This window comes from Crassostrea angulata, unplaced genomic scaffold (assembly GCF_025612915.1).
Source record: "Crassostrea angulata isolate pt1a10 unplaced genomic scaffold, ASM2561291v2 HiC_scaffold_57, whole genome shotgun sequence".
Classification (NCBI taxonomy): Eukaryota; Metazoa; Mollusca; class Bivalvia; order Ostreida; family Ostreidae; genus Magallana; species Magallana angulata.
The window spans coordinates 162,760-190,032 of record NW_026441612.1 but is presented as its reverse complement, the minus strand read 5'-3'; the positions used below and the strand labels follow the sequence as shown (position 1 = coordinate 190,032).

The window sequence follows — 27,273 nt, the reverse complement described above, 5'->3', positions numbered from 1 at the left end:
CATGTATGTACATGTACAGCTAAAACGATGTTTTATGTCTCTTTTAAAATATACAGAAAAAAATCATATTAAGATGATTAGAAGCCGATACCGGCTTTAAAAATTGGTTTTACAAAATCCCCGAAGGAAACTTAATTTAAAAACGGCAGTTTTCGTATAATGGTTTCTCTTAGTTGGTTCGTTCTAACCCCCCCCCTCCTTTGTGTACTTTTTGTTTGTCCGTGCCCAATTTCTCCATACCTCTGTTTCTCTCTCTCCCTCTCTCTGTCTCTCTCTGTCTGTCTCTCTCTCCCTCTCTCTGTCTGTCTGTCTGTCTGTCTGTCTCTCTCTCTCTCTCTCTCTCTCTCTCTCTCTCTCTCTCTCTCTCTCTCTCTCTCTGTTTTTCAGCTGGGTCGGAGGCTTCTGTGGGCATTTTAGTACTAACAGTTTTATGGGGAGGGGGTCTGTCCTTTCCATGAGTTCTAGATCTCCGCTTGTGCATAAATAATTAACTTTTTGCGACCCCCTCTTAATTTTTTTTCTGGAAAATACCATACCTGGTGTCGTCACAACGGACACCACGTGACTGCAGTGGCGGTTAGTAGTCACAGGTCATCAGATCGCGATTGGACGTGGAGAAATCACACAAGGATCAAAGATGGTAAGACACATTTGATTTAATTTTTGTGGGATTTCTTGAAAATAATTATTAAATAAAGGTTTCGCCAAATGAGGAAGATAAATACTAGTACTTAAATCTGCGTTCCATGTGCGGATCAAGAGAAGTTTCGGCAAAGTATAGGTTAGATACCAGAAAAAGGTTTCGGACATCCCAAGGCCTGGTAAATGATTTTTTAATCGCCCCTCCCATCCCTGCCCCCGGTTTAAAATATCTTGATCAGCGCAAGTGTTCAATTTGAACGCCATATTTATGTTGTATATTGAATCAAATAAAGGACACTTCAAACAGAGAAGTAACCCCGGCAAACATTGCATGAACTGCGCATGCTTCTGCAGTCTCTCGGCATCGTTCGACCAACGTGCACCGTCTGTGGATCAAGGGTGAACCAAGGGGAAATGTGATTTTTTTTTTGATTTTTTTTTTTTGGGGGGGGGGTGGTGACTGACTCAGCTTCAACATAATAGAGAAAAGTAACAGTATGTTTAGTCATCTGCAGGATGACACATTAAATGAATTTATAATAATAAGAATAGTACAAAAGAGGGAAATTTTTAAAACAATATAGAAAGTATGACATTCCAAGTATACACATGTATTTGAGCTACACAAGTACATGTGATTGAAGAGGCCATTTTGTTTGAACAAATATAATATGGTTAATGTTTTTGTCCTTATTTTTTTGTATTATATGATGTACATAAAATTTGAGACATATATTCATCTCTGTGATTCTAATTCTCATTCTCTCTCTCTCTCTTTCTCTCTCTTCAGACATGCTTCATTAGAACATTATGTTGAGTCTGTGTTTCGAGCGATATTTCAAGGACTGCCTCTCATCAGAAATCCATGGTTTTTATTTTCAACTGCATGTACAATTAATTAATCTGATCTGATCAGTTTTACATAGAGCATAATGTTTTTTATTATACTTTCATGTTAAATGCTGAAATCTGATTGGTTTAGAGGCAGTTGATAATCACTTCCATTACCCTCAGCGTTAGCAACATACTTAGCAACGGGTAACACAACGAATTGCTACATGCACATAAATTATGCGCGTACGGTTTGCCATAGAAAATGCTTTTTTCAGCGAGTTTAACTAATGTAATTGAAATAAAAGTCTATTAACGTAGATCGAGTTATCTTCAGAACTACAATTTGACAATGAAATTTATTGTATCTTGATCAATATTTCAATCTGTTTAAATTTAATTTGCATTAAATTTTGCACAAGTTCAAATACAGCTTTAAGGTACATGTAGGCCCCTACTCAGGATTTTTGTGGTTGAAGTAATGATGTTTTTCAGTAGAATAATACTTTACGTAATAAAAAAGCTCCAATAATACATGCAGGCCTTAACTATTTACTTTTACCACTAGAGTCTCCAGAAGATGCATACCCCCTTCTTCGATTACATGATTTCAACCAAAATCATTTTTTGGCTCATATTAAAAAAATATCAAAGCAAAACAAAGATTTAAATGTTTTAATTATTCATTAAATATGTAAGAAAGTAATAACAAGTGTGATTATCATTATTTGATTGATTAAAATTGAATTTTGAAATGAAATGTTACAAAAATCTAATGAAAAATTCTATGGTCAAAATACCATTTTTTAAACTTTAAAATATTAGATTTATGTCTACTGCAACTAAAAAGCAAAAAAAAATATAGGACTTCACATGCTTCTTTTTTTCTACGACCTTTAGAACACATATACCCCCTTATCAAATGCAGCTAAAAAAATTAAAAATACATCAGAAAACAGCATTTTATTTCTTTGCTTTGATAAACCCTAAAATTCTTCTTTCAAAACTACATGTATTGAGTACAAATTAATTTTTTTAATAAACAGTACCTTTCCTCTGCATATATAGACACAAACGTACTAAAATTCACGATTTCCAACTTTTTGACTCAATAAGATCAAAACCTTTATAAACTTGTAGACATTATTTGCACTTGACTGCTTCTATCAAATTCAGAATTATCAATTAAACATTAAAAATTAGGCCAAAAAATGGTAAATCCGAACAAATATCGTTTTTGATTTTAAAGCTTATATCTGCTTAATTGATGATGCATCTGAGTACAGATGACCACTTTAAAACAACTTTTTGTTTCGATTAGAAATTATCATAATTATAAGCATCCTGAACACTGAAATGTAAAATATATTCTATAATTGTTAATTGGTCAACAGCTGTACAGCTCACAGACACATACAAGACAACTGATACACCTGTTTATACCTGTATACATATAACGGGTCCCTTGGACACAAAAAAAGATAACAAGAGCATGCATTCCTGATATATTAATTCACCTAACGTGATGAATTCTTTTACATTTGGTGTTGTCAGTAGTTGAATTAATCTAAAGAAACGGGGTTTTTACTACGGTAAAGCTTCTCAAAGAATTTTTCTTTCAAATTACAATTTAAAAGATTACTTTGACCCCTATTACTTACCCAACATAACTAGAGTACTCTCTTTCTTCAAGTCTTTTTCTATCTCTATTTTTCTCTTTTATCTCATAATTAAGCTTTAAATACTTCTTCTCAGATGTTGTTATTCCTTTTACAAACCAGGGTTTGCAGAAAAAAAAATATTGTGCTTGTTAATTATGTCCCCTTTGAAGAAGAGAGGCCATATTGCTTTGCTGCTGTCTAGCTGTCTCTGCGTCGGTTGGAATGTCGGTCGATCGCTCCACCAACAGTTTCTGTTCATCTTCTTCAAAGGATGGATATATTTAAATGAAACTTAATATACAGGTTTATCATGATAATATCTAGGTCAAATAAGATATTGGGTATCATTAAGCATTTTCCGACAGAGTAATGCCCCTTGGACATAGAAAAAATTCCAATTATTTGCAGTTTCTGGTCATTTGCATTGCAGAGGATGCACATATTGAGATGAAATTTGCTATACATGTTTTTCAATATAATATCTAGGCCAGGTTTATTGTAGGTACGATTGAGCAATTTTCACCAGAGTTTTGCCTCTTGGATGTAAAAAACCAATTAATTTGCAGTTTTTTTGCTCATTTTCTTTGCAGATGTTTCAATTATTTGCAGTTTCTATTCATTTTCTTCACAGATGTTTCAAAAGGATGGGGGCATAAGTGTTTTACAAACCTCTCTTATCATATTCATATTGATGTTAATTTTGTATTGCAATGTTTGCCGTAAAGGCATCATCTACGCTCTTAGTCATGCAGGGATATGAAACAGTAATATCACATAACAGCCTTATTTATCATTGACTACATGCTATTTAGACAGTACATATTAAATTGAACATTTCATTTAGTCTAACAATAATAAATATATTAAAATAGCGTGATCACTGTATAAGATTTGTGCTTGTGCACCGTGATAAGGCTATGTGTGTTAAAAATTTACAGGAAACTGAAGGTTGCTGATTTCCATTGCAAACATAAGGGGAAATAAAATTACTGACTCTAAATATTTAAACAATGTATAGCTTTCTTTGGTGAATCGTTAGGAATATAAAGGGGGTGACATTGCAGAACAAGTACATAACCAGCATTATCTGAGGTGTGAATTGTATTATTTGTAGAATGCCAATTGGAGGCAAAAATTGACAACAGTCATGGAAATGTCAGCCGCAAAGAAGCGAAAACCCCCAGAAATCAATAGGCGTGTCCTCCCAGGAGGGGTGTTGATTGAAGACCTCCGCCCGGGGTACGGGTCAAAGGCAGAGAAGGGAGACAAGGTAATGTAACATTCATTGTACACAGTGGTGTAATATGTAATACTTACTGTGAACAATGTAATATAATACTCTTTGTACACAGTGAACAATGTAATGTTGAGTTGAGTTAAGTTCTATCACCTGTGACATAAGTTTCCAGTTCATACCTTTATGTATTTAGCCATTCTTTAGATCACTTTCAGACACATTACCTTTAAAAAGCAGGTATATATGTATTTTTATTTATTAATTTCAAATCATATTATATGTAATAGGTATGCATCTGCAAAAAGACACTGCGTCAGACAGGAGAAAAGAAAAGTTTTAGAAGGATAATCAAAATAGAAAAAATCAGCTTCATTATTGGAAAAAGGGAAGTGTGTAGAAAGATGGAAAGCGGAGTTAAAGGTAAGAAAATGCCCTTCAACTTAAAACAGATTTGAAACGTAAGAGATAATCAGAATTGCTGACACATGTGAAAAATTGTAATCAGTGAAGTGTAATTAAGACAATGGTTTCATACCAACAAATAAAAGCGGACAAATTGTTGACATTATTTACACAGATCTGAGATTGAGGGGTTGATCTCATTAGTTTCTAAGGTGAAAAAGTTGATGTATAGTTGTCATTAGCTACAAAGATGTAAGAGTTAAAGTGTAGTTGTCATTAGCCACACAGATTAAGAGTTGAGGTATAGTTGTCATTAGTTACACAGATGTACGAGTTGATGTGTAGTTGTCATTAGTTACACAGATGTAAGAGTTGAGGTGTAGTTGTCATTAGTTACACAGATGTAAGAGTTGAGGTATAGTTGTCATTAGTTACACAGATGTAAGAATGGAGGTGTAGTTATCATTGTTACACAGATGTAAGAGTTGAGGTGTAGTTGTTATTGGTTACACAGATGTAAGAGTTAAAGTATAGTTGTCATTAGAAACACAGATGTAAGAGTTGAGGTATAGTTGTTATTAGTTACACAGATGTTAGTTCGATGTAGTTGTTATTACTCAGCTATGTTTAGGGCGTCCATACAAAAATAGCGATATTTATCACATAAAATGTTAGCCTTTGAACAATCTTGGTATTCTACTCCAAACATTTGTTAAACAAAGTGATATTTTATCGATTATACAAATTAAATAATTTGTTATCGGATGAGCAATTTTTGAGTCTCTTGGGAATACCCTGTCACGTGATACTGCTAAAAATAGATGAACCAGGAATAATACGAAAGAATGCAAAGTGCAAGGGCATAACATAAACAAATAAAGTTATTTCTGTTTCTAACTTGTAAAATGAACCTTCAAAATATCGAAAAGTGCTGGGAGCTTAAAATATTCAAGTAAGAACAATTATTAAATTCAATGTAAACAGTGTATGAACAGCAATTTACTGGGATTTCCCGCAATTAACGCTTATTTATATGAAATGCGTAGCGACTTCATACAGCTCCCAGCACTTTTTGATATAATAGGGATACAATGGTAAGACATGGAAATTTTCAATATATTTGATCAAGTGTATGCCCTTGCACTACTGCATTTTATCTGACCCATTTCACTTTCAGCGTCATTTGCGTGAAATTCAAACGCAACACTGACTAAGATCATGATTTTAATTTTCATTCTTAAAATAATTTAACGCTGTAAATTTCACTAAAATAATGTTAAAATGTTGTTTCTGTTCACACCAATCATCATTATAAAATTGTTGAAATTGGAAAAAAATAATTTCATCAGTTGCCTTTATTGGGGGGGGTGGGTGTAAGTGTTGAGTTTGTAATTTACACATTTATGTTTCATAATAATTTATGTTACTATGCTGGTGAATAAATTCTTTCAATGTATAATTAGGTTTACTTGTAATCATAATTGATATTTTAGTACTAATTAAAGAAAGCAAGAAGAAACAATATATCAATATTATCAAGAATTTATTTTGATAATCAACTTTACAAATACTATAGAGATTGCTTTTCTGTGACAAACTGTTCAACAAGACTAGTGTTTTCTGATTTTTAGTATTTTTCAGTCATAATGTGTAATTTATGGAAATTGACAATTCTTCTTGCACACTACATGTTCTTCTCTTCTGTCTTTTTGATATTAGGAGGTAGTCCAGTTGATAAGAAAACCAATACCTGAAATGATGAATATATATCAATTTCAAATTTCATTTCAATAGATATCAATGCAAATTATTATAATAGGTTACATTAGTATCATTATCAATATGATATTAAAAAACAACAAACTATGCATGAAGTTGAAGTTAGTGAGTAAAAGAAATATTTATATACATTTGTAGTACCTACTTTTTATCAACATCCCAAGAGGTGTTTTCAGTGGACCATCTACTGCCCAAGTAACCCTGAAAATGAATAATGTGTCATAATTAGCAAGCTATTGTGTTAAAGATAACATGAAAATGAAACATTACTCTATTATTGGGCATATTAATGGGGGTTTCAATTTCAGTGATATTACAACAGGCATAATCAAATGTTTAAAATGTGTGGAAATTCAGGTTGAACACACTTTAATTTTGTCTTAAATAAAATTAATTAGATCTTCATAAAGAAGGCTGAATAAAATAACACAAACAACATTACAATCTTGTCTATAATCATTCCAGATCCTCACAGTAATCTTTGTAGTGCTAGCACATACAGTGTTTGGCCATGGCCTTTTTAATGTGTACTTTGAATATGGAGGAAATGCGATCTATTATTATCGCGATATGAGACCAGTAAAAAGCTACAATGAGCCTCAACGCTCTCTATGATCAAAACTAGCGAAACGCAGAACAATTACTTTGCCAGACTGAGTCACCAAACTGATGTTTGAACACAATATTACATGAAAAACAAATGTAAACAAGTAAACAAAATCGAAGCCGAGGAATTTCACTTCGTTTCCGTTCCATCCAACAATATTAAATAATATAAAACAATATCTAGGGGAAGTACAGATAAATCCTACCTTGTTCAGTTGAATCCTATGCCGATTTCTGTCCACGCTGGTTGTAAACGAGTTAAATTCCGAGATATATCACTGAAGTCCACATGTTTATTCTGATCACAGCTGCAAGCGCCGATGTGACGTAGTCAACCTCGACACGTCATCAGACGACTTAGGAATTTCATGATTTCGCGAGATATAAAGAATAGTTTATGATTTTATTTCAGTACACCTTTCTTGAACCATTCAAACCCAATAATTAATCATATTCATTTTGGTAGATGTTTGTTAATTACCGAAATACCCATATCTCGTAAAATCTCATGAATAAGGGGCGGGGCTTATGCAAATTTTTCTAAATCACACGTGGTAGAATTCTATAGACCTTCCTTAACATAGCTGAGTAGTTACACAGATGTAAGAGTTGAGGTGTAGTTGTCATTAGTTACACAGATGTAAGAGTTGAGGTGTAGTTGTCATTAATTACACACATGTAATAGTTGAGGTGTAGTTGTCATTAGCTACACACATGTAATAGTTGAGGTGTAGTTGTCATTAGTTACACATATGTAAGAGTTGAAGTGTAGTTGTCATTTGTTACACTGATGCAAGAGTTGAGATGCAGTTGTCATTAGTTACACATATGTAAGAGTTGAGGTGTAGTTGTCATTAATTACACACATGTAATAGTTGAGGTGTAGTTGTCATTAGTTACAAAGATGTAAGAGTTGAGGTGTAGTTATCATTAGTTACACATATGTAAGAGTTGAGGTGTAGTTGTCATTAGTTACACTGATGCAAGAGTTGAGATGCAGTTGTCATTAGTTACACATATGTAAGAGTTGAGGTGTAGTTGTCATTAATTACACGCATGTAATAGTTGAGGTGTAGTTGTCATTAGTTACAAAGATGTAAGATTTGAGGTGTAGTTATCATTAGTTACACATATGTAAGAGTTGAGGTGTAGTTGTCATTAGTTACACAGATGTAAGAGTTTATGTGTAGTTGTCATACAGACCCTGAAACGTACTACTACACCAAAAAAGCGTGCGACTTTCGTGCGAGAAACGTTTCGTGTAAACCGTTTAGCGTTTCGTGTAAACCGTTTAGCGTTTCGTGTGAATCGTGAAGCGTTTCGTGTAAACCGTTTAGCGTTTCGGGCAAAGCGTGCAGCGTTTCGGGCAAAGCGTGTAAATCGTTTCGGGCAAAGCGTGCGAGAACCGTGTGAAACGTTCATCAGATTTCATTCGGAACTCTCTGACAATTTAATTGTTTAAAAATAGCGCTCGTGTTAAACATTACTTTAAACTGATTGGCAAAACTCCTTTGAGATATTCTCGTGGAAAAAATCTATTAGAAATGATATACCTATCTTTTTACAAAATTGAATTAATTTTTAACAAACAAAAGAAAAGTACGCGTATTGAAAGAAGACTAGTTACTGAGACTATTCGGCTGTGTACAACCAGTACACATAACCTCGGACATCGGGTAAGACCTGCACCTGGCTGAACCTGTCAATCAAACTCTGTGTATTCGTTTTCATTGGATGGTCACGCGTCGCTTTTTTTGTCAATAGCCAATAGAAATTTAATGACTTCAAGGTAGTCGGAATCAGTATTTGATGATGCACACAATTTCAATGATAGATTATTAAACATTAATTTGAACAAAATTAAATGTAAACATAGAAAGAAAATATTCTGTTCATTTCTATGAAATGCGGGAAGTAAATTCTTCTGAATCCCGATTAAAAATATTTCTACAAGTTATTATTTCAATTATTTAAACACTGATAACGGAAAACAACAAGTAATTAACACACTGAAATTTTCCTAAAATGTACACATGCAATTAATTATCATGGGAATCTATATGCATTGTACTTAATTCAAATATATTATGATAGATATATTGTACGCCGTTATGCGGGGCGCCGGTTATGTATACGAATATTGAGACAAAAATCTAAATCATTTTTTATTTTTTGTTCTTTCCGAAATCCAAAATAGTAATGACAACTTTCTTTGTTGTTTAATCCATTGATTTTTCTCTGTGATGTTATGTACGGAACATTTATTTACGCGAATGATTCGACATTAAAAAAAATTAATCGGTTGTTTTATAGCATTGTTCTAACTTATGTGACTAATTTTATTTTACATTACTTTCAAAATTATCAATGTAAATAATTACAGGTTTATTTACAGTAAGTATTTTTACATCGTATTCTCTGAAACCAATAAAAATATTAATGTAAGAAGAAAAAACAAATCCCGCCGAATACTGAAAAACCAAATTATCAATGTAAATAATTACAGGTTTATTTACAGTTAGTATTTTTACATCGTATTCTCTGAAACCAAAAACAATATTATTGTGAGAAGAAAAAACAAATCCCGCCGAAAACTGAAAAACCAAATTATCAATGTAAATAATTACAGGTTTATTTACAGTTAGTATTTTTACATCGTATTCTCTGAAACCAATAAAAATATTAATGTGAGAAGAAAAAAAAAATCCCGCCGAATACTGAAAAACCGATTTCAGTTTGTAATCATACGGATTTTATTTTTGGTATTGAATATTGTGTTACGGTAACTTTTTTCTCTGGAATTTTTATTATTTACGGGACTAATAAGAATCATGGATATTTCTATTGAGCAATAAATATATTTATCGAAGTAATATTTTTGGCTAATTCTGTGAATAAATAATTTTTTGCTTTAAATATAAGTACCAAATTAAGTTAATTAATCAATTCAATACTTATGTCCATATATGTTTCTAATATCAGTATTTCTATTATTTCGTGTTTTCTTAAAATTAATTCTTACTAACTGAGTCAGGGTAAAAATCCGAGAGGACCCGAATCGATCAGGATAAAAGCGTGTCCAAAGCGTGTGAAAAGCGAGCAAATCGTTTCGTGCGAGAATCGTTTCGTGTAAACCGTTCAGCGTTTCGTGTAAATCGTTTAGCGTTTCGGGCAAAGCGTGCAGCGTTTCGTGTAAACCGTTCAGCGTTTCGTGTGAACCGTTTAGCGAGCGTGTAGCGAGCGTGCAGCGAGCGTGTGGTGTAGTAGTACGTTTCAGGGTCTGTAGCTACAGAGATGTAAGAGTTGAGGTGTAGTTGTCATTAGTTACACATATGTTTGAGTTGAGTTGTAGTTGTCATTAGATACATAGATGTAAGAGTTGAGGTGTAGTTGTCATTAGAAACATATATGTAAAAGTTGAGGTGTAGTTATCATAAGTAACACAGATGTAAGAGTTGAGGTGTAGTTGTCATTAGTTACACGATGTAAGAGTTGAGGTGTAGTTGTCATTAGTTACACAGATGAAAGAGTCGAGGTGTAGTAATCATTAGTTACACATGTAAGAGTTGAGGTGTAGTTGTCATTAGTTACACAGATGTAGGAGTTGAGGTGTAGTTATCATTAGTTACACATATGTAAGAGTTGAGGTGTAGTTGTCATTAGTTACACGATGTAAGAGTTGAGGTGTAGTTGTCATTAGTTACACAGATGAAAGAGTCGAGGTGTAGTTATCATTAGTTACACATGTAAGAGTTGAGGTGTAGTTGTCATTATTTACACAGATGTAAGAGTTGAGGTGTAGTTGTCATTAGTTACACATATGAAAGAGTTGATGTGTAGTTGTCATTAGTTACACAGATGTAATAGTTGATGGGTAGTTGTCATTAGTTACACAGATGTAAGAGTTGATGTTTAGTTGTCATTAGAAACACAAATGTTAGAGTTGAGGTGTTGTTGTCATTAGATACATAGATGTAAGAGTTGAGGTGTTGTTGTCATTAGTTACATAGATGTAAAAGTTGAGCTGTTGTTGTTATTACTTACACAGATGTAATAGTTGATGGGTAGTTGTCATTAGTTACACAGATATATGAGATGAGGTGTAATTGTCATTAGTTATACAGATGTAAGAGTTGAGGTGTAGTTGTCATTAGTTACACGGATGTAAGAGTTGAGGTGTAGTTGTCATTAGTTACACAGATGTAAGAGTTTAGGTGTAGTTGTCATTAGTTATACATATGTAAGAGTTGATGTGTAGTTGTCATTAGATACATATATGTAAAAGTTGAGATGTAGTTGTCATTAGTTACACAGATGTAAGAGTTGAGGTGTAGTTGTCATTATTTACACAGATGTAAGAGTTGAGGTGTAGTTGTCATTAGTTACACATATGAAAGAGTTGATGTGTAATTGTCATAAGTTACACAGATGCAAGAGTTAAGGTGTAGTTGTCATTAGTTACACAGATGCAAGAGTTGATGTTTAGTTGTCATTAGATACATAGATGTAAGAGTTGAGGTGTAGTTGTCAATAGATACATAGATGTAAGAAATGAGTTGTAGTTGTCTTTAGATACATATATGTAAAAGTTGAGATGTAGTTGTCCTTAGTTACACAGATGGAAGAGTTGAGGTATAGTTGTTATTAGTTACACAGATGTAAGTTCGGTGTAGTTGTTATTAGTTACACAGATGTAAGAGTTGAGGTGTAGTTGTCATTATTTACACAGATGTAAGAGTTGAGGTATAGTTGTCATTAGTTACACAGATGTAAGAGTTGAGGTGTAGTTGTCATTAGTTACATAGATGTAAGAGTTGAGGTGTAGTTGTCATTAGTTACACAGATGTAAGAGTTGAGGTGTAGTTGTCATTAGTTACACAAATGTTAAAGTTGAGGTGTAGTTGTCATTAGTTACACATATGAAAGTGTTGATGTGTAGTTGTCATTAGTTACACAGATGTAAGAGTTGAGGTATAAATGTCATTAGTTACACAGATGTAAGAGTTGATATTTAGTTGTCATTAGTTACACAGATGTAAGAGTTGATGTGTTGTTGTCATTATTTACACAGATGTAAAAGTTGAGGTGTAGTTGTCATTAGTTACACAAATGTAAAAGTTGAGGTGTAGTTGTCATTAGTTACACATATGAAAGTTTTGATGTGTAGTTGTCATTAGTTACACAGATGTAAGAGTTGAGGTATAAATGTCATTAGTTACACAGATGTACGAGTTGATGTTTAGTTGTCATTAGTTACACAGATGTAAGAGTTGAGGTGTTTTTGTCATTAGATACATAGATGTAAGAGTTGAGGTGTTGTTGTTATTACTAACACAGATGTTATAGTTGATTGGTAGTTGTCATTAGTTACACAGATATATGAGTTGAGGTGTAGTTGCCATTAGTTACACAGATGTAAGAGATGATGTGTAGTTATTATTAGTTACACAGATGTAAGAGATGATGTGTAGTTATCATTAGTTACACAGATGTAAGAGTTGAGGTGTAGTTGTCATTAGTTACAGAGATGTAAGAGTTGATATGTTTTTGTGATTAGTTACATAGATGTAAGAGTTGAGGTGTAGCTGTCATTAGTTACACAGATGTAAGAGTTGATGTTTAGTTGTCATTAGTAACACAGATGTTAGAGTTGAGGTGTTGTTGTCATTAGATACATAGATGTAAGAGTTGAGGTGTTGTCATTAGTTACATAGATGTAAAAGTTGAGGTGTTGTTATTAATTACACAGATGTAATAGTTGATGGGTAGTTGTCATTAGTTACACAGATATATGAGTTGAGGTGTAGTTATCATTAGTTACACAGATGTTAGAGTTGAGGTGTAGTTGTCATTAGTTACACAGATGTAAGAGTTGATGTGTAGTTGTCATTAGTAACACAGATGTAAGAGTTGAGGTGTAGTTGTCATTAGTTACACAGATGTAAGAGTTGATGTGTAGTTGTCATTAGTTATACAGATGTAAAGGTTGAGGTGTTGTTGTCATTAGATACATATATGTAAGAGTTGAGGTGTTGTTGTTATTACTTACACAGATGTAATAGTTGATGGGTAGTTGTCATTAGTTACACAGATGCAATAGTTGATGCTTAGTTGTCATTAGTTTCACAGATGTTAGAGTTGAGGTGTTGTTGTCATTAGATACATAGATGTAAGAGTTGAGGTGTTGTTGTTATTACTAACACAGATGTAATAGTTGAAATGTAGTTGTCATTAGTTACACAGATGGAAGAGTTGAGGTATAGTTGTTATTAGTTACACAGATGTTAGTTCGATGTAGTTGTTATTAGTTACACAGATGTAAGAGTTGAGGTGTAGTTGTCATTATTTACACAGATGTAAGAGTTGAGGTGTAGTTGTCATTAGTTACACAGATGTAATAGTTGAGGTATAGTTGTCATTAGTTACACGGATGTAAGAGTTGAGGTGTAGTTGTCATTAGTTGCACAGATGTAATAGTTGAGGATAGTTGTCATTAGTTACACAGATGTAAGAGTTGAGGTGTAGTTGTCATTAGTTACACAGATGTAAGAGTTAAGGTGTAGTTGTTATTAGTTACACAGATGTAAGAGTTGAGGTGTTGTTGTCATTAGATACATAGATGTAAGAGTTGAGGTGTTGTTGTCATTAGTTACACAGATATATGAGTTGAGGTGTAGTTGTCATTAGTTACACAGATATATGAGTTGAGGTGTAGTTGTCATTAGTTACACAGATATAAGAGATGATGTGTAGTTATAATTAGTTACACAGATGTAAGAGATGATGTGTAGTTATCATTAGTTACACAGATGTAAGAGTTGATATGTTATTGTCATTAGTTACACAGATGTAAGAGTTGATATGTTATTGTCATTAGTTACACAGATGTAAGAGTTGAGGTGTAGTTGTCATTAGTTACACAGATGTAAGAGTTAAGGTGTAGTTGTCATTAGTTACAGTCAGTTGAAAGAGGTGTTGGGCTGTTTTTCATTATCAACATAGAAGAAGTAAGAGTTGTTGTTTTAGTTAAACAAATGTAAGAGGTGAAGTAATTGTTATATTAGAAATGAGAGTCTGTACCATTAATACAATGAGAAGTTGATATTTTAAGTAACCCATGCATTGTATGTAACAGGATATTGTCATTTGATAATAATTTAATGAAAATAGAAAAGAAGCTTTCATTCTATTAACAAATTATTTATTATGATAGATAATTGTAATTACATCAGGGTATTTATTTTTGTCCAGGAATGAAACAAGGGGGAAAGAGGAAGCTAGTAATTCCAAGGAAAAGGTGAGTTTTTGCTGAGTTTAAAGTTAAACCTTTTTATTGTTTGGAAAAATATATCAATTTACTTATTGTTGTGACAGAGAAATGTGACACAGCTGTGCTACGCCTTAGACATGCCCCTGATAGTATTGTAAGGATACAGATTTCATTGTGAGAACTAGACGGCCTAATGTCATCCACTCTGCTTGTTATGGTATTGAAACATGAGTATAATGAAAAATAGAAATAGGAGCAGAGTGTTTAGATGTGGATACTGTGGAATCATTAAATTTCATGGGGGCCAATTTTCGTGGATGGCTTAAATATACATAGGACCAGAGTGTTTAGATGTGGATATATAAAAACACTTGTTTTATGTTTATACTTATCAATACCATAGATAATATTGTCATAGCCACCAATGTCCCATCAGCCAATCAGTGAAAAGCATTGCTCATACAAGGTTAAGATTAATGACATAGATAAAAAAAACTATGTAAAGGAGATAGAGAGAGAGAGGGGGGTATTATGTTATATTTTTTTTCAATGGCAAAAATAGTAAAATTACGCATCTTTTGCAGGATGTTTATTTTCAATAAAAAAGATTAGGAGAATCACTCAATACATTTTTATGATTTAATGTCTACATAACGAAACAGTGGGATACTCATGTTAATATGTGTCTATTGTATACATATTTTAACTGTTTAACTTTATTTTGAAGTGGACCTGAAGAGTTTCAGGTAGAACTTCTATCTGTCGGGTAAGCCATATTCTTACAATAACTAAACATTACAATTTTTCAGAATCTCTCTTCTCTCTCCTCTCTCTCTCTCTCTCTCTCTCTCTCTCTCTCTGAATCTCTGAATAAAAAAGCTGTTTCGTGAGAGATAATTGATGGGGCAAGAAAGTACATGTATATTGAATTAACTTAATGAATGCCAAAATAAGTTCATTTAACAGGCACGTAGCATCGTTTTTGAAAGGGGGGGGGGGGGGCAGACTCATCTAAAAAAATCTTGACAAGCAAAATAAGAAACATTTAAGTTTCCCAAAATCTTCAAAATCCTAATCCGGGGGGGGGGGGGGGGGGGGGGGGGGGCTGGGGTACTATATAACTTCAATTTCACTCCTCATTTCCTTATTTTCATATCAATTTTTTACATACTCTCAACTCCATGATAATTCTAATTTTTAAAAAATTGGTTGCTGCGAGAAAAAGTGTGGGGGGGGGGGGGGGGGGCTGGCCCCCCTGATTCTACGTGCCTTTTTAAGTCCTGCATGTCTTGAACTATTAGAATTAAATTATAATCATAAGTCCAAATATGTAAAAGCTGATATGTATGGAAGCATGTGCATCCTTAGGTAGTGTTGATTCATGGGGTTTTTTCCAATCATATTCCCCGTGGGTTAGGGTTGGACAACAATTTGAAGTTAAATTCTTTCATTGGAATATGTTAATAAATCTTTTAAAAAATCTTTGTCTCCAAAAGCATTCAGCTATAAACACTGTTACTTGTGTGGAAGAATCCACACGTAGTTAGATTGAGGTTTGTTTTAATCGTGTTCCGCGAGAGTAGGTTGGGACAACATGGGGGATTGGTAGTTGGGTAAATGTTCACACACAAATAAATGAAAATAATAAAAACTTTTTATAAAGAAAGTTTTAAAAATCTTGCTAAACAAGATTTGTATTGATTAATTTTTAAATTAGGCCAAAAATATTTTTTTTCTTTGGAATTGCCTCCCGCTTCATGAAAATACCCCCGGCTGATAAATTTTATTAGCAAAAAGAAAGAACTTTTTTTTGCCCTTTTTTTCCTGACAACGTCTGATTTGACCAGAAATATGGCGATTGCTCCTCAGGCGAGGGGTATTGCCTATTGTTGTTTATTCTTTTAATTTTGCATTTTAAAATTCGTTGATTCTTTGTCTATTTTAGGTCTAATTCTAGCGACGGCTGTTGACCCTCCTCCCCTGCCGACAAGATGTTATGGACTTATCGCATGTTTAATTAAAACATTGCATAAAATGATTGTGTTATAAATTTGGAACATTCATATACCACACTTGCATGCATTTCTATTAAAATTTGTCTTGATTTACCAATTCCATCACTTTTTATTTGAACATTTTATCCTCTGAGTATCCTGTATGTGTTGCAGTGTTATAACTGCCGTAGCTTTCAACACACTTTTCAAACAAAAATCTTCGGAAATCAATGGAAATATATCCATGTGAACCTTTTTTTTTATACCCCCGCTCCGAAGGAGAGGGGGGTATACTGTTTAACCCTTGTGTGTCTGTCTGGCCGTCCGTAACAAAACTTTCTATCTCAGCAACTATTTATCGGAGATGCTTGAAATTTTAACACACTATTTGTATAGGCATGCCATATCGTGGGACATATTTTTGTACCAATCAGACGTCAACTTCCTGTTAAATGATGACTTTGTTTATTTTTAGCAAAAATTTTCAAACAAATTATTCCTCAAAGATTTCTCAGCAATTATTTATAGCAGATGCTTGAAATTTAAACACACTATTTGTTTAGGCATGCCATATCGTGGGATGTATTTCTGTATCAATCAGACGTCAACTGTCTGTTTAATGACGACTTTGTTTATTTTTAGCAAAAATTTTCAAACAAATTTTCGTCAAAAATTTCTCAGCATGCAGGTATATATCGCAGATGCTTGAAATTTTAACACACTATTTGTATAGGCATGCCATATCGTGGGATATATTACTGTATCAATCAGACGTCAGCTGTCTGTTTAATGACGACTTTGTTTATTTTTAGCAACAATTTTCAAACAAATTTTTGTCAAAGAATTCTCAGCAACTGTTAATCGCAGATGCTTAAAATTTTTAGACAGTATTTGTATAGGCATACTAGATCGTGGGATGTATTTTTGTACCAATCAGACGTCAACTTCCTGTTAAATGACGACTTTGTTTATTTTTAGCCAAAATTTTCAAACAAATTATTCCTGAAAGATTTCTCAGCAATTATTTATTGCAGATGCTTGAAATTATAACACACTATTTGTTTAAGCATGCCTTATTGTGGGATATATTTCTGTATCAATTTGACGTCAACTTCATGTTGAATAATGACTTTGTTTATTTTTAGCCAAAATTTTCAAACAAATTTTTGTCAAAGATTTCTCAGCAGCTATATATTGCAGATGCTTGAAATTTAAACACACTATTTGTTGAGGCATGCCATATTGTGGGATATATTTCTGTACCAATCGGATGCCAGCTTTCTGTTAAATGTTGACTTCGCTTATTTTGCATATTCACATCAGAGAGGGGGTATCACTAGTGAGCATTGGCTCACAGATATCTTTTTAGCTCAAGTGAGCTATTCTGATCACATTTTGTCTGTCGTCCGTCTGTCTGTCTGTAAACTTTTCACATTTTCAACATCTTCTCAAGAACCACTGGGCCAATTTCAACCAAGCTTGGCACGAAGCATTCTTAGCCTAAGGGGATTCACAGTTGTGAAAATTAAAGAATACGCCCCTTTGCAAAGGGAGATAATTAGGAATTTATGAAAATTTTCGAGAAATTTTCAAAAATCTTCTTCTCATGAACCATAAGACCAGGAAAGCTGAAACTTGTGTGGAAGCATCCTCGGTTAGTGAAGATACATAATTGTAAAAATCGTGACCCCCGGGGGTAGGGTGGGGCCACAACGGGGAATCGAAGTTTAACATAGGAATATATAGAGTAAATCTTTAAAAATCTTCTTCTCAGAAACTAATCAGCCAGGAAAGCTGAAACTTATATGAAAGCATCATGAGGTAGTGTAAATTCAAAGTTGTGAAAATCATGACCCCCGGGGGTAGGGTGGGGCCACAATGGGTGGTCGAAGTTTAACATAGGAATATATAGAGTAAATCTTTAAAAATCTTCTCAGAAACTAATCAGCCAGGAAAGCTGAAACTTATATGAAAGCATCATGAGGTAGTGTAGATTCAAAGTTGTGAAAATCATGACCCCCGGGGGTAGGGTGGGGCCACAATGGGGTGTCGAAGTTTAACATAGGAGTATATAGAGTAAATCTTTAAAAATCTTTTTCTCATAAACTAATCAGCCAGCCAAGCTGAAACTTGTGTGAAAGCATCCTCACTTAGTGTAGATTCAAAGTTGTGAAAATCATGACCCCCGGGGGTAGGGTGGGGCCACAATAAAGGGTCGAAGTTTTACATAGGAATATATAGAGTAAATCTTTAAAAATCTTCTTCTCAAAAAACTAATCAGCCAGCAAAGCTGAAACTTGTGTTGAAGCATCCTCAGGTAGTGAAGATACACAATGTTGCAAATCATGACCCCTGGGGGTAGGGTGGGGCCACAATAGGTGATCGAAGTTTTTACATAGGAATATATAGAGTAATTTTTTAAAAATCTTCTTCTCAGAAACTAATTGGACAGGAATGCTGACACTTGCATGGAAGCATTCTCGGGTAGTGTAGATTCAACGTTGTGAAAATCGTGACCCCTGGGGGTAGCGTGGGGCCACAATGGGTGATCGAACTTTTACATAGGAATATATAGAGTAAATCTTTAAAAATCATCTTCTCAGAAACTAATCAGCCAGGAAAGCTGACACTTGTGTGGAAGCATCCTCAAGTAGTGTAGATTCACAGTTGTGAAAATCATGGCCCCCGGGGGTAGGAAGAGGCCACAATGGGTGATCAAAGTTTTACATAGGAATATATAGAGTAAATCTTTTAAAATCTTCTTCTCGGAAACTAATTAGCCAGGAAAGCTGAAACTTGTGTGAAAGCATTATCTGGTAGTGTAGACTCATAGTTGTGAAAATCATGGCCCCCGGGGGTAGGGTGGGGCCACAATGGGGTGTCAAAGTTTTACATAGGAATATATAGAGTAAATCTTTAAAAATCTTCTTCTCAAAAACTAATCAGCCCGCAAAGCTGAAACTTGTGTGGAAGCATCCTCAGGTAGTGTAGATTCAACGTTGTGAAAATAATAACCCATGGGGGTAGGGTAGGGCCACAATGGGGGGTCGAAGTTTTACATAGGAATATATAGAGTAAATCTTTAAAAATCTTCTTCTCAGAAACTAATCAGCCAGGAAAGATGAAACTTGTGTGAAAGTATCCTCAGGTAGTGTAGATACATAGTATGTATTATGTATTATTGTACATTGTCCATATAGTTTGTATTATGCTCCATTTAGCTGATTTCATCATACCTATTGTTTCTCAGGTGAGCGATGTGGCCCATGGGCCTCTTGTTTACTGTTTATTACATATAATTTCATTCTGGTTGTAACGCGACAATTGATTGGAGAGAAATAAATTAAATTTGTATAACCTGGGTAGCACGTCACAATGCAACAACATCAAAAACACACAAGTCCGCTTGACGTTACGTTTGGATTTTAAACAGATTAATATCACTTAAAAAAGTAAAAATGCACTCGATTATAATTATAAGGAATGAACTAGGTATCTGTCATGTTGTAAATTTTGAATTTACTGGGTGGGTGTAAATACAAAATTTACAACATGACAACTAGTTGTCATGTTGTAAATTTTGTATTTACACCCACCCAGTAAATTCAAAATTTACAACATGACATATCTAACCAAGATCCTCTCATATAACATAAGTTATTCTCGTATAACTTGGATTTGGGCAATTCACGCTCTTTTTGATAATCAGTTACGCGGGTTATAAAGTGTTCAGTTCAGTTCAGTTTATTTTCACTCAACACCATATAATGGTACAAGAGGTACATAAGAAGAACAAACATATTTACATATATACAATATAGTTGTAAAGTTCAAGAAAAGAAAGTAAGTGGGGTGAACGAACAATATGATTAATTTTTGAAATAAAGAAACACAGTTTTCTTAATGTGATATAATCGACTGAAGACATGATTTCATAAAACTTTTTAGTGTTAGGAGAAGAACAGTAATATGTATCTAAAAACTGACTTCGTAATTTACTTAATGCCTTGCATTCTAATATAACATGAAATTCATCACCAATTTTGTTACAATTACACAAATTACAATAACGTTTACTTCTTTCAACAATACCCCACCTTCCTATTTCAACCGGAAGATGATGATTTGTAGTTCTAAACTTAACTAATATTTTTCTTAATTTACTGGGTAACAAGAGTAAGTAGCGTTCACATTCAAAATTTGTTTTATAAATTCTATATATAACACCCTTAGTCGATTCCTGAATATCGTTATGCCATTTTTGTAAAAATTGATCTCTTAACCTTTGGTTAATAGTTGTCTTAATCCAACTGGAGTTATAATGGTACGATTCATGATCACACCATAAATTTGAAAGCCCGCATTTATCTAAAACATTTTTTAAAGAGCATAGCTATAGATTTAATATTTGTTAATATTTGTTAACTGCCACAACCCAGGTTATACCCGTATAACTAAAGTAGACAAATAGTTTTTTTGCTGCCGTCAAACGATAAGCGCATGAGATAATCATGGTGTAGTCATAAAGAAGTTTACTTAAAAAATAAACAGCAAGTTTATAAGTTCACGGGGATATTAACTTGGTTAATGGAATGTGATCAAATCACGTGAAGCCCGAAGGACTTCTTGGAAGATTTTATCACGTACCAGCCACGATCATATCCCAGTATTGGATGTTTAGTAGTATAACAATGTACTTATATTTACGTTTGAGAATGGCAAATCGTTCAGAATTATTTTTGTTAGGGTGATTTTACGTTCACAATATTGCAACCCTCGAGCGAAAAGCGCGTGTGGTAATTCTTGTGATGTTATGAAAAAATAGTTGATATAGAATTTAACATTTTTACTAACCCTTACAAATGGGATAAGAGATTAAAAAAAAAGCATTATAACTTGTAAATGTAAATATTTAGTTTGAATGTTTTACGATTTCTATCGGGAATTTTCAATTTAATTGAGCTGGCTCCACTGTCACCAACTTTCCTCAAGTCTGAGATTTTATCTCAAGTTATGCACTATTTTTAAGGATTCTTATTGAATTCTGAGTTGAGGGATTTGAAAATTTTGGTGACGATGGGGCCTGATGACTTTTCTGTTACAACATCTTCGCTAGCCAAGGGTTTTCGGTCCACTTTGCTCCCCATAAACCCTTTGCGGATTTCATTACGAAAACTTGGTGATCTGGTGGCGCTATCTAGCGAGCAACTTGAGCCCCTTACATATTTAGATTTTAATCGAATTAAACAACGGGTTATATAAACATCATGGCATAAATACAACTTGAAAACAATAAAGCAAAAACCAAGGGAAAGTACAGGATGTTTTATTCATAATATTTTGTAAGGACCTGTACCGGGAGTGAAAGAGTCACCGATTCATATGAAAAGTTGCATGCCATAAAACCAGGTACCTTTGTCGTGAATATTGCGGAACAAAGAAATAAAATATAACGCAGTTCATTGAACCTTTAAAAGCATAAGCAGGAACGTAATATACTAACGGGATGGGCAGCTTCTACATTTGCCATGTTTACTTCCCATGCTATCACGCGAGCCTTGAGAAGTTTGTAGAACTATGTTTAATGCCAGTAAAATATACAGGTTTTAAAGCGATCTGGTTTTACCATCGTTGGGGAGGCACTGTACTCGAGAACTTGGGTCTCAATTTGTTAAAAACACCGAATGTTTTACCAGAGATCACACGTGTTTTCATTTAATGTTTATATTTACAAGCATTGCGATTGGATCAGCTACTAGCAGCTGCAGCCAATCATAAAACGGAGCTTGTCACCAAGTTTTCGTAATGAAATCCGCCAAGGGTTTATGGGGAGCAAAGTGGACCGAAAACCCTTGGCTAGCGAAGATGCTGTTACCGGGGAAAACAGGTGTTTCTGTGTATTCGGCGTCAATATAACGCTTATTTTGTTAAATGGAGTATGTACTTGTTTTAGATCCGTTTATTTGTGTTCTATGTCAGATAAATATCCGTTGCTCCTGTTACACACGACTAAACGCACCTTCAGTTAGAAGAGACTAGCAGCTCTGATGCCCAGTGATTTTTACTTTGTTCAAATAAAAGTGCTATACCGGCTTAACTTATTTTGTTTCATAACAAATTGCGAATATGTTTTCAAGTCTTCCTAATTGTTTTATATCTAAAAGTTCGCTCTTATTATCGTACATGTAATAGTGTATTTTGGGATTAATAGCCCATTTTAAATCAATATTTTGATTATGTAACTAAACTCACATCAAAGAAACTGCTCACGATTTACCTATTGTATCGTTAGGAAATAAGAATTAACGGTGATTGTAATAGTTGAAATAAATAAAAATCCCTTTCACATACTTCATTTACGTAATTCTGAGCCTCTGGAAATTTAAGGGTCGTACAAACCGGAATAATCTTAAATCGTTTATTTGTACCACGTGGACTTTGATTTACAGTAATTGACAGGTGCTGCAAGATCTTCGTCCGACTACAGTCATCTCATCACGGTATACATGTACGAGGTTAAAGGGACTCTTTAAACGGTACACGGGTCATTATCAAAATATGCAGACTTTTAAAATATGTAAAACATGAGAAAATTATTGGTGAAAAAATTACTTTGATTGCAAAAAACACATTTAACAAACAATAAAGTATAACATCTAAAAATTTGCAAACATTGGAATCTACCATTTGGTGGATAATTAGACTAAAATTAAATGAACTGTGAAAATTTTGTCAGTGGTGTAACAGGCATATAGTATAGGAAAAAATTCTTAAATAAAATAAAATAATTCTTTTAAAATGATGGACATAAAGTTTATATCAACAAACTTCATTTTAAGTTATTAGAATTAGATAACAGAAAATATTTGACACATTTACATAGTGACCAACATAACATTTGGGACAAAGTCTTGATGTTACTCAACAAATTTTTAATTTGAGCATTAAAAAGAACACAACTGGATTTTTCTTTTAATGGAGCATAAAAAAGACATTATTGTAAATGCACTGGTGTTTTCAAATATACATGAATCATTGTCAGTTAATTTTATTTGGAGAAAAATGTACACGTTACACCACTGATTATTATGTTTTACCACTGACTTAAAGTTACACCACTGACCTAGCGATAATAAATAAGAGATAAGTGTGTTAAATTTTGTAAAATAAACTAATTTCTATTTTTGATTGCATTTAAAACATGAAAAATTTGATCTTAAATAAAAGTTTTCGTGCCTCTTTCTTTCATAATCTGAAGATAGACACACTGTTACACCACTTATAATCAGTGTTACACCACTGACACAAAAATGGCATGTAGATGTTTTTTTTACATGAATTCACTCATTCTTTGATGTTATATTTTTTACTATTGGCATCCACACACTTTTATCCACCTTGTACCGAGTTCGAACTTTCTTCGGCTCATCAATCTCACAAACAACATCTTCAATACTATACCAGCTCATATCAATCATACACTTTGGATAATAAAATTGAAATTTCTCCAATTTTCTCCAAAATCTATGCATACAATGCATATACACTTCCTCTATGTCTATATATGTTTTTTGAAGCTCAGCTAGCATTTGTTACCTTTAAGTATTTGAAAGATTTTAGTATAACATAATAGGGAATGTGAAATGTCAGTGGAATAACATATATTATTGTACACTATAAGTCATTAAAAAATTCGATTTTTTAATAAAAATATGATGTGGATAATTTCATTTCTTTATTAGAATAAATTTGTTTTTACTTTTATCTTTTAATCAAGTATTTAAATGGGTAAAACATAATTAGAGCATACAAAATGTCAATGGTGTTTCAAATAATGTCAATGGTGTAACAGGTCTCATTTTCCAGATTAAGAAAACACAATTGCAATTAAATAGTCAAGTTTTCTTTATTGTGACAGTGTCTAACTTGTAAAATTGATAAATAACAATTGTTCAAAATGCTCAAAATATAAATGAAATGGAAGAAAAAGTAAAATAATTAAATAATGTCATGTGGTGTAACAGTTTTTTCAGTGGTGTAACAACGAATTTTGGTTACACCACTGACCGTTATACCACTGATGTATCCATAGTAAATGTAGCAGTATGACCCAAGAGAACAGATACTACACTAAGCTACATAGCCTATGTTATAATGTGATAAACATTCATCATTTATGTGAAAAACTTTTTTGTTCTTTCATAATAGAAAACCTTAAATAGCACGTTATCCCACTGACACAGTTTACATTGTATTTTTCGGAGCATACTAACATTTTCTGCCATATTTTCTATCACAATGATGTCATCACTGATACATTTATCTTTTTAGTAGCAGGGAATGATGTCACTATGATCTGGGGGATTCCAACTGTAGTACAATATTATTTACTTGATGTATTTTAAGATATTTTTATATAATTTGCCTTGTAACACCAATGACAAAAACTTTTTGTACAAGCATATATCTCATCAAATTCATTGTTTTTAAAAGAGAACTTGTTAAGGAGCATAGCAGAAATTAAAATATGAATGTTGTTTTTAAAATTAACGGCGATTTTTGGAATAAAACATCAATATTATTGAAGATATTGTAGGTTAAAGACGTTGGAAAAATTTAATGACAACATAAATTCACTGAAATCTCATAACAAATAATATTTTTTTTATACTTTAAGCAGTAAAATTGTCGATTTATTTGTTCAACAATATGGGTTTAAGTTTCTAAAATCCAATGGTAATGTATATATTCCCCAGAACATTATTTTTCCCCCTTTAAATTGACACTGACGCAAAAGGCTGCATATTTTGATAATGACCCACACATCCTCACTTACTAGATAATTACTAAATGATTTACCAATTTCGGTTCATTTTAGAATTAACACACATGAATATGTCAAATAACCGCTCAAGGGACCTCATTTACAAAAATGAATTTATGTTGTAGAACTCCTATGATAAACACGAAAAATACATGCTTACAAAATAATCATTCTGGGGTTTTTTAAAAACTTTTGAACAATTATTACCTGGGAGAAGTAGAATAGACTTATTATAAAAAAAACATGTCCAGGAGAATTTTCGCGAGCCCTGCATGTGTTTTGGTTACAGTAAATACGCATGCGTAATAGTGTCGAATGTAGCACGTTGCGATGTAAATATGTGATAGGTTGTACGTAATTATTAATTTTAATGTAATGATTAGATTTATTTCATGGAGAATTTGAAATTTTCTGAAAGTTTATACATTCATCAGTAGTACAAAAATACCGAACCCTATCGGAAAAAAATTTTCTAGTCGGTTTTTAGATAAGTTGCGCCGTACTAATGTTCCTCTCCTTAGATGTGCAAACATAAATGCTAGAATATTGTGTATATTGTTTTGGATATAAATCAATATTTTCTGTCTTGCTAAATTGGGTCTGTTGATTAACAAATTTAGAACATTTTCTCATTTTATATCAGGCTGATAGGGGTGTATATTGCTGTCAAAATGCAAAGTAAATGCTTATATGCCAAACAGCTTCATTTTGGTTTTAAATCATAATTATTTGGATGATGTTTCAAATCTGCAATGGTATGTGCAAAATAAAAAGAGGAACACAAGTCAGTATCTCTCTGTTTTCATCCAACGTTGCAGTTATGTGACTTCATTTTCTGTAAGGTGCTAGTCATAATAAGATGCTTTTAAATTTCTGTACTGTTTACATATTGTCGTGATTGCAATTTTATTATTAACGTAAGTCAAAAACTTAATAGCTACGGATTCAATCCTCACAAAAAAGATTAATATAAAGAACCTGTCGTTTTATAGCAAGTTTAAAGCACTATTTTCTGTTAGATAAGAGAATCTTTAAGATCTATCGAAAAATGAACTAATATTTTTCCAGGTAGACTAGTTTTTGGACAGACACAATTTCACCTTACATTTTAACTAGTGTCCTCTGACTTTAGATCCTTATCAGCGACAACGAATAATTTTCTCGTGTTAAAGGCCGAACATTTTACAAACGCCCCCTTTTTTACCTGTACAAACTTCAAAATGATGCCGCTTGTCAATCAAGTTTGAAACAATAGCACCCAGTTTGATTGACGTGATCGTCCGAGCGTGATCCTGCCAGGTCCGCGGATTTCTGTTTACTAGCAATTAACAACGTTATCTTTGATATCTTCCGTCATGTATTAAAGGGGGGAATTGAAAATTGCTTTTAAACATTACCAGTATTAAAATTGATTATGAAAAATAATTATTCAGTGATTGAAAATACGCACAATTTATATTTGAATAATGTTGAATGTGTGTGACCTAATAAATTCCACGAAAATGCATGGACAGCTCCAAAACATAAAAAAATTTCTTTTTACAACAAACGTACAATATGCTACTAAAGCTATATTTACTGGTAAGAAGTTGGTGCATGTAAACGTCACTCCATGGAAAACGAACTCCATTAATTGTCGACGTATAATGGCTGTCTTTACATTCCACATTCTTACTGATCATATGGTTTTCTTATACTATTATTATTGTTAAATTTAACTTTTTAAACAATGTCAAGTGCTAAACACAGTGTACTGAGTTATACTTTTATAGAAGAATTAATTTACTGCATTTTTTCAATTGTGCTTTACACACGTGCTTAGAGAAAATTCGGACGACACATACCATTTCCGTATAAAATCGCTTCGTATGGTCATTAGAACAATAAGATATTTAAACTAAGACCAATTCTGACCAATTCTTTATTTCCTGTGTATTAATTTGCTTCCTGTGTATAGCGATTAGCAACGTTCACGGCCACAGGTAGACTGCAAGCCCTGGAGGCTTTCACACCTCTAATAATTAAGC

General features: G+C 33.2%; 2 protein-coding genes and 2 long non-coding RNA genes across 4 annotated transcripts in view; 3 read left to right on the top strand and 1 right to left on the bottom strand.

Moving 5' to 3' along the window:
- LOC128168829 (uncharacterized) overlaps positions 1-27,273 on the top strand; it is a 324,047-nt gene that overhangs the window by 294,225 nt on the left and 2,549 nt on the right. The window lies entirely within an intron of this gene.
- Positions 552-14,459, top strand: LOC128168831 (uncharacterized). The gene is made up of 4 exons (XM_052834998.1): positions 552-640; positions 4,249-4,404; positions 4,659-4,791; positions 14,410-14,459. The coding sequence occupies exons 1-4, from the start codon at positions 638-640 to the stop codon at positions 14,457-14,459; spliced, it is 342 nt and encodes a 113-aa protein (XP_052690958.1). The 5' UTR covers positions 552-637.
- Positions 6,300-7,715, bottom strand: LOC128168832 (uncharacterized). The gene is made up of 3 exons (XR_008241457.1): positions 7,365-7,715; positions 6,698-6,753; positions 6,300-6,523 (listed from the first exon to the last, which is right to left on the bottom strand). It is a non-coding gene; the product is annotated as an uncharacterized LOC128168832 (long non-coding RNA).
- Positions 15,153-16,532, top strand: LOC128168836 (uncharacterized). The gene is made up of 2 exons (XR_008241461.1): positions 15,153-15,194; positions 16,374-16,532. It is a non-coding gene; the product is annotated as an uncharacterized LOC128168836 (long non-coding RNA).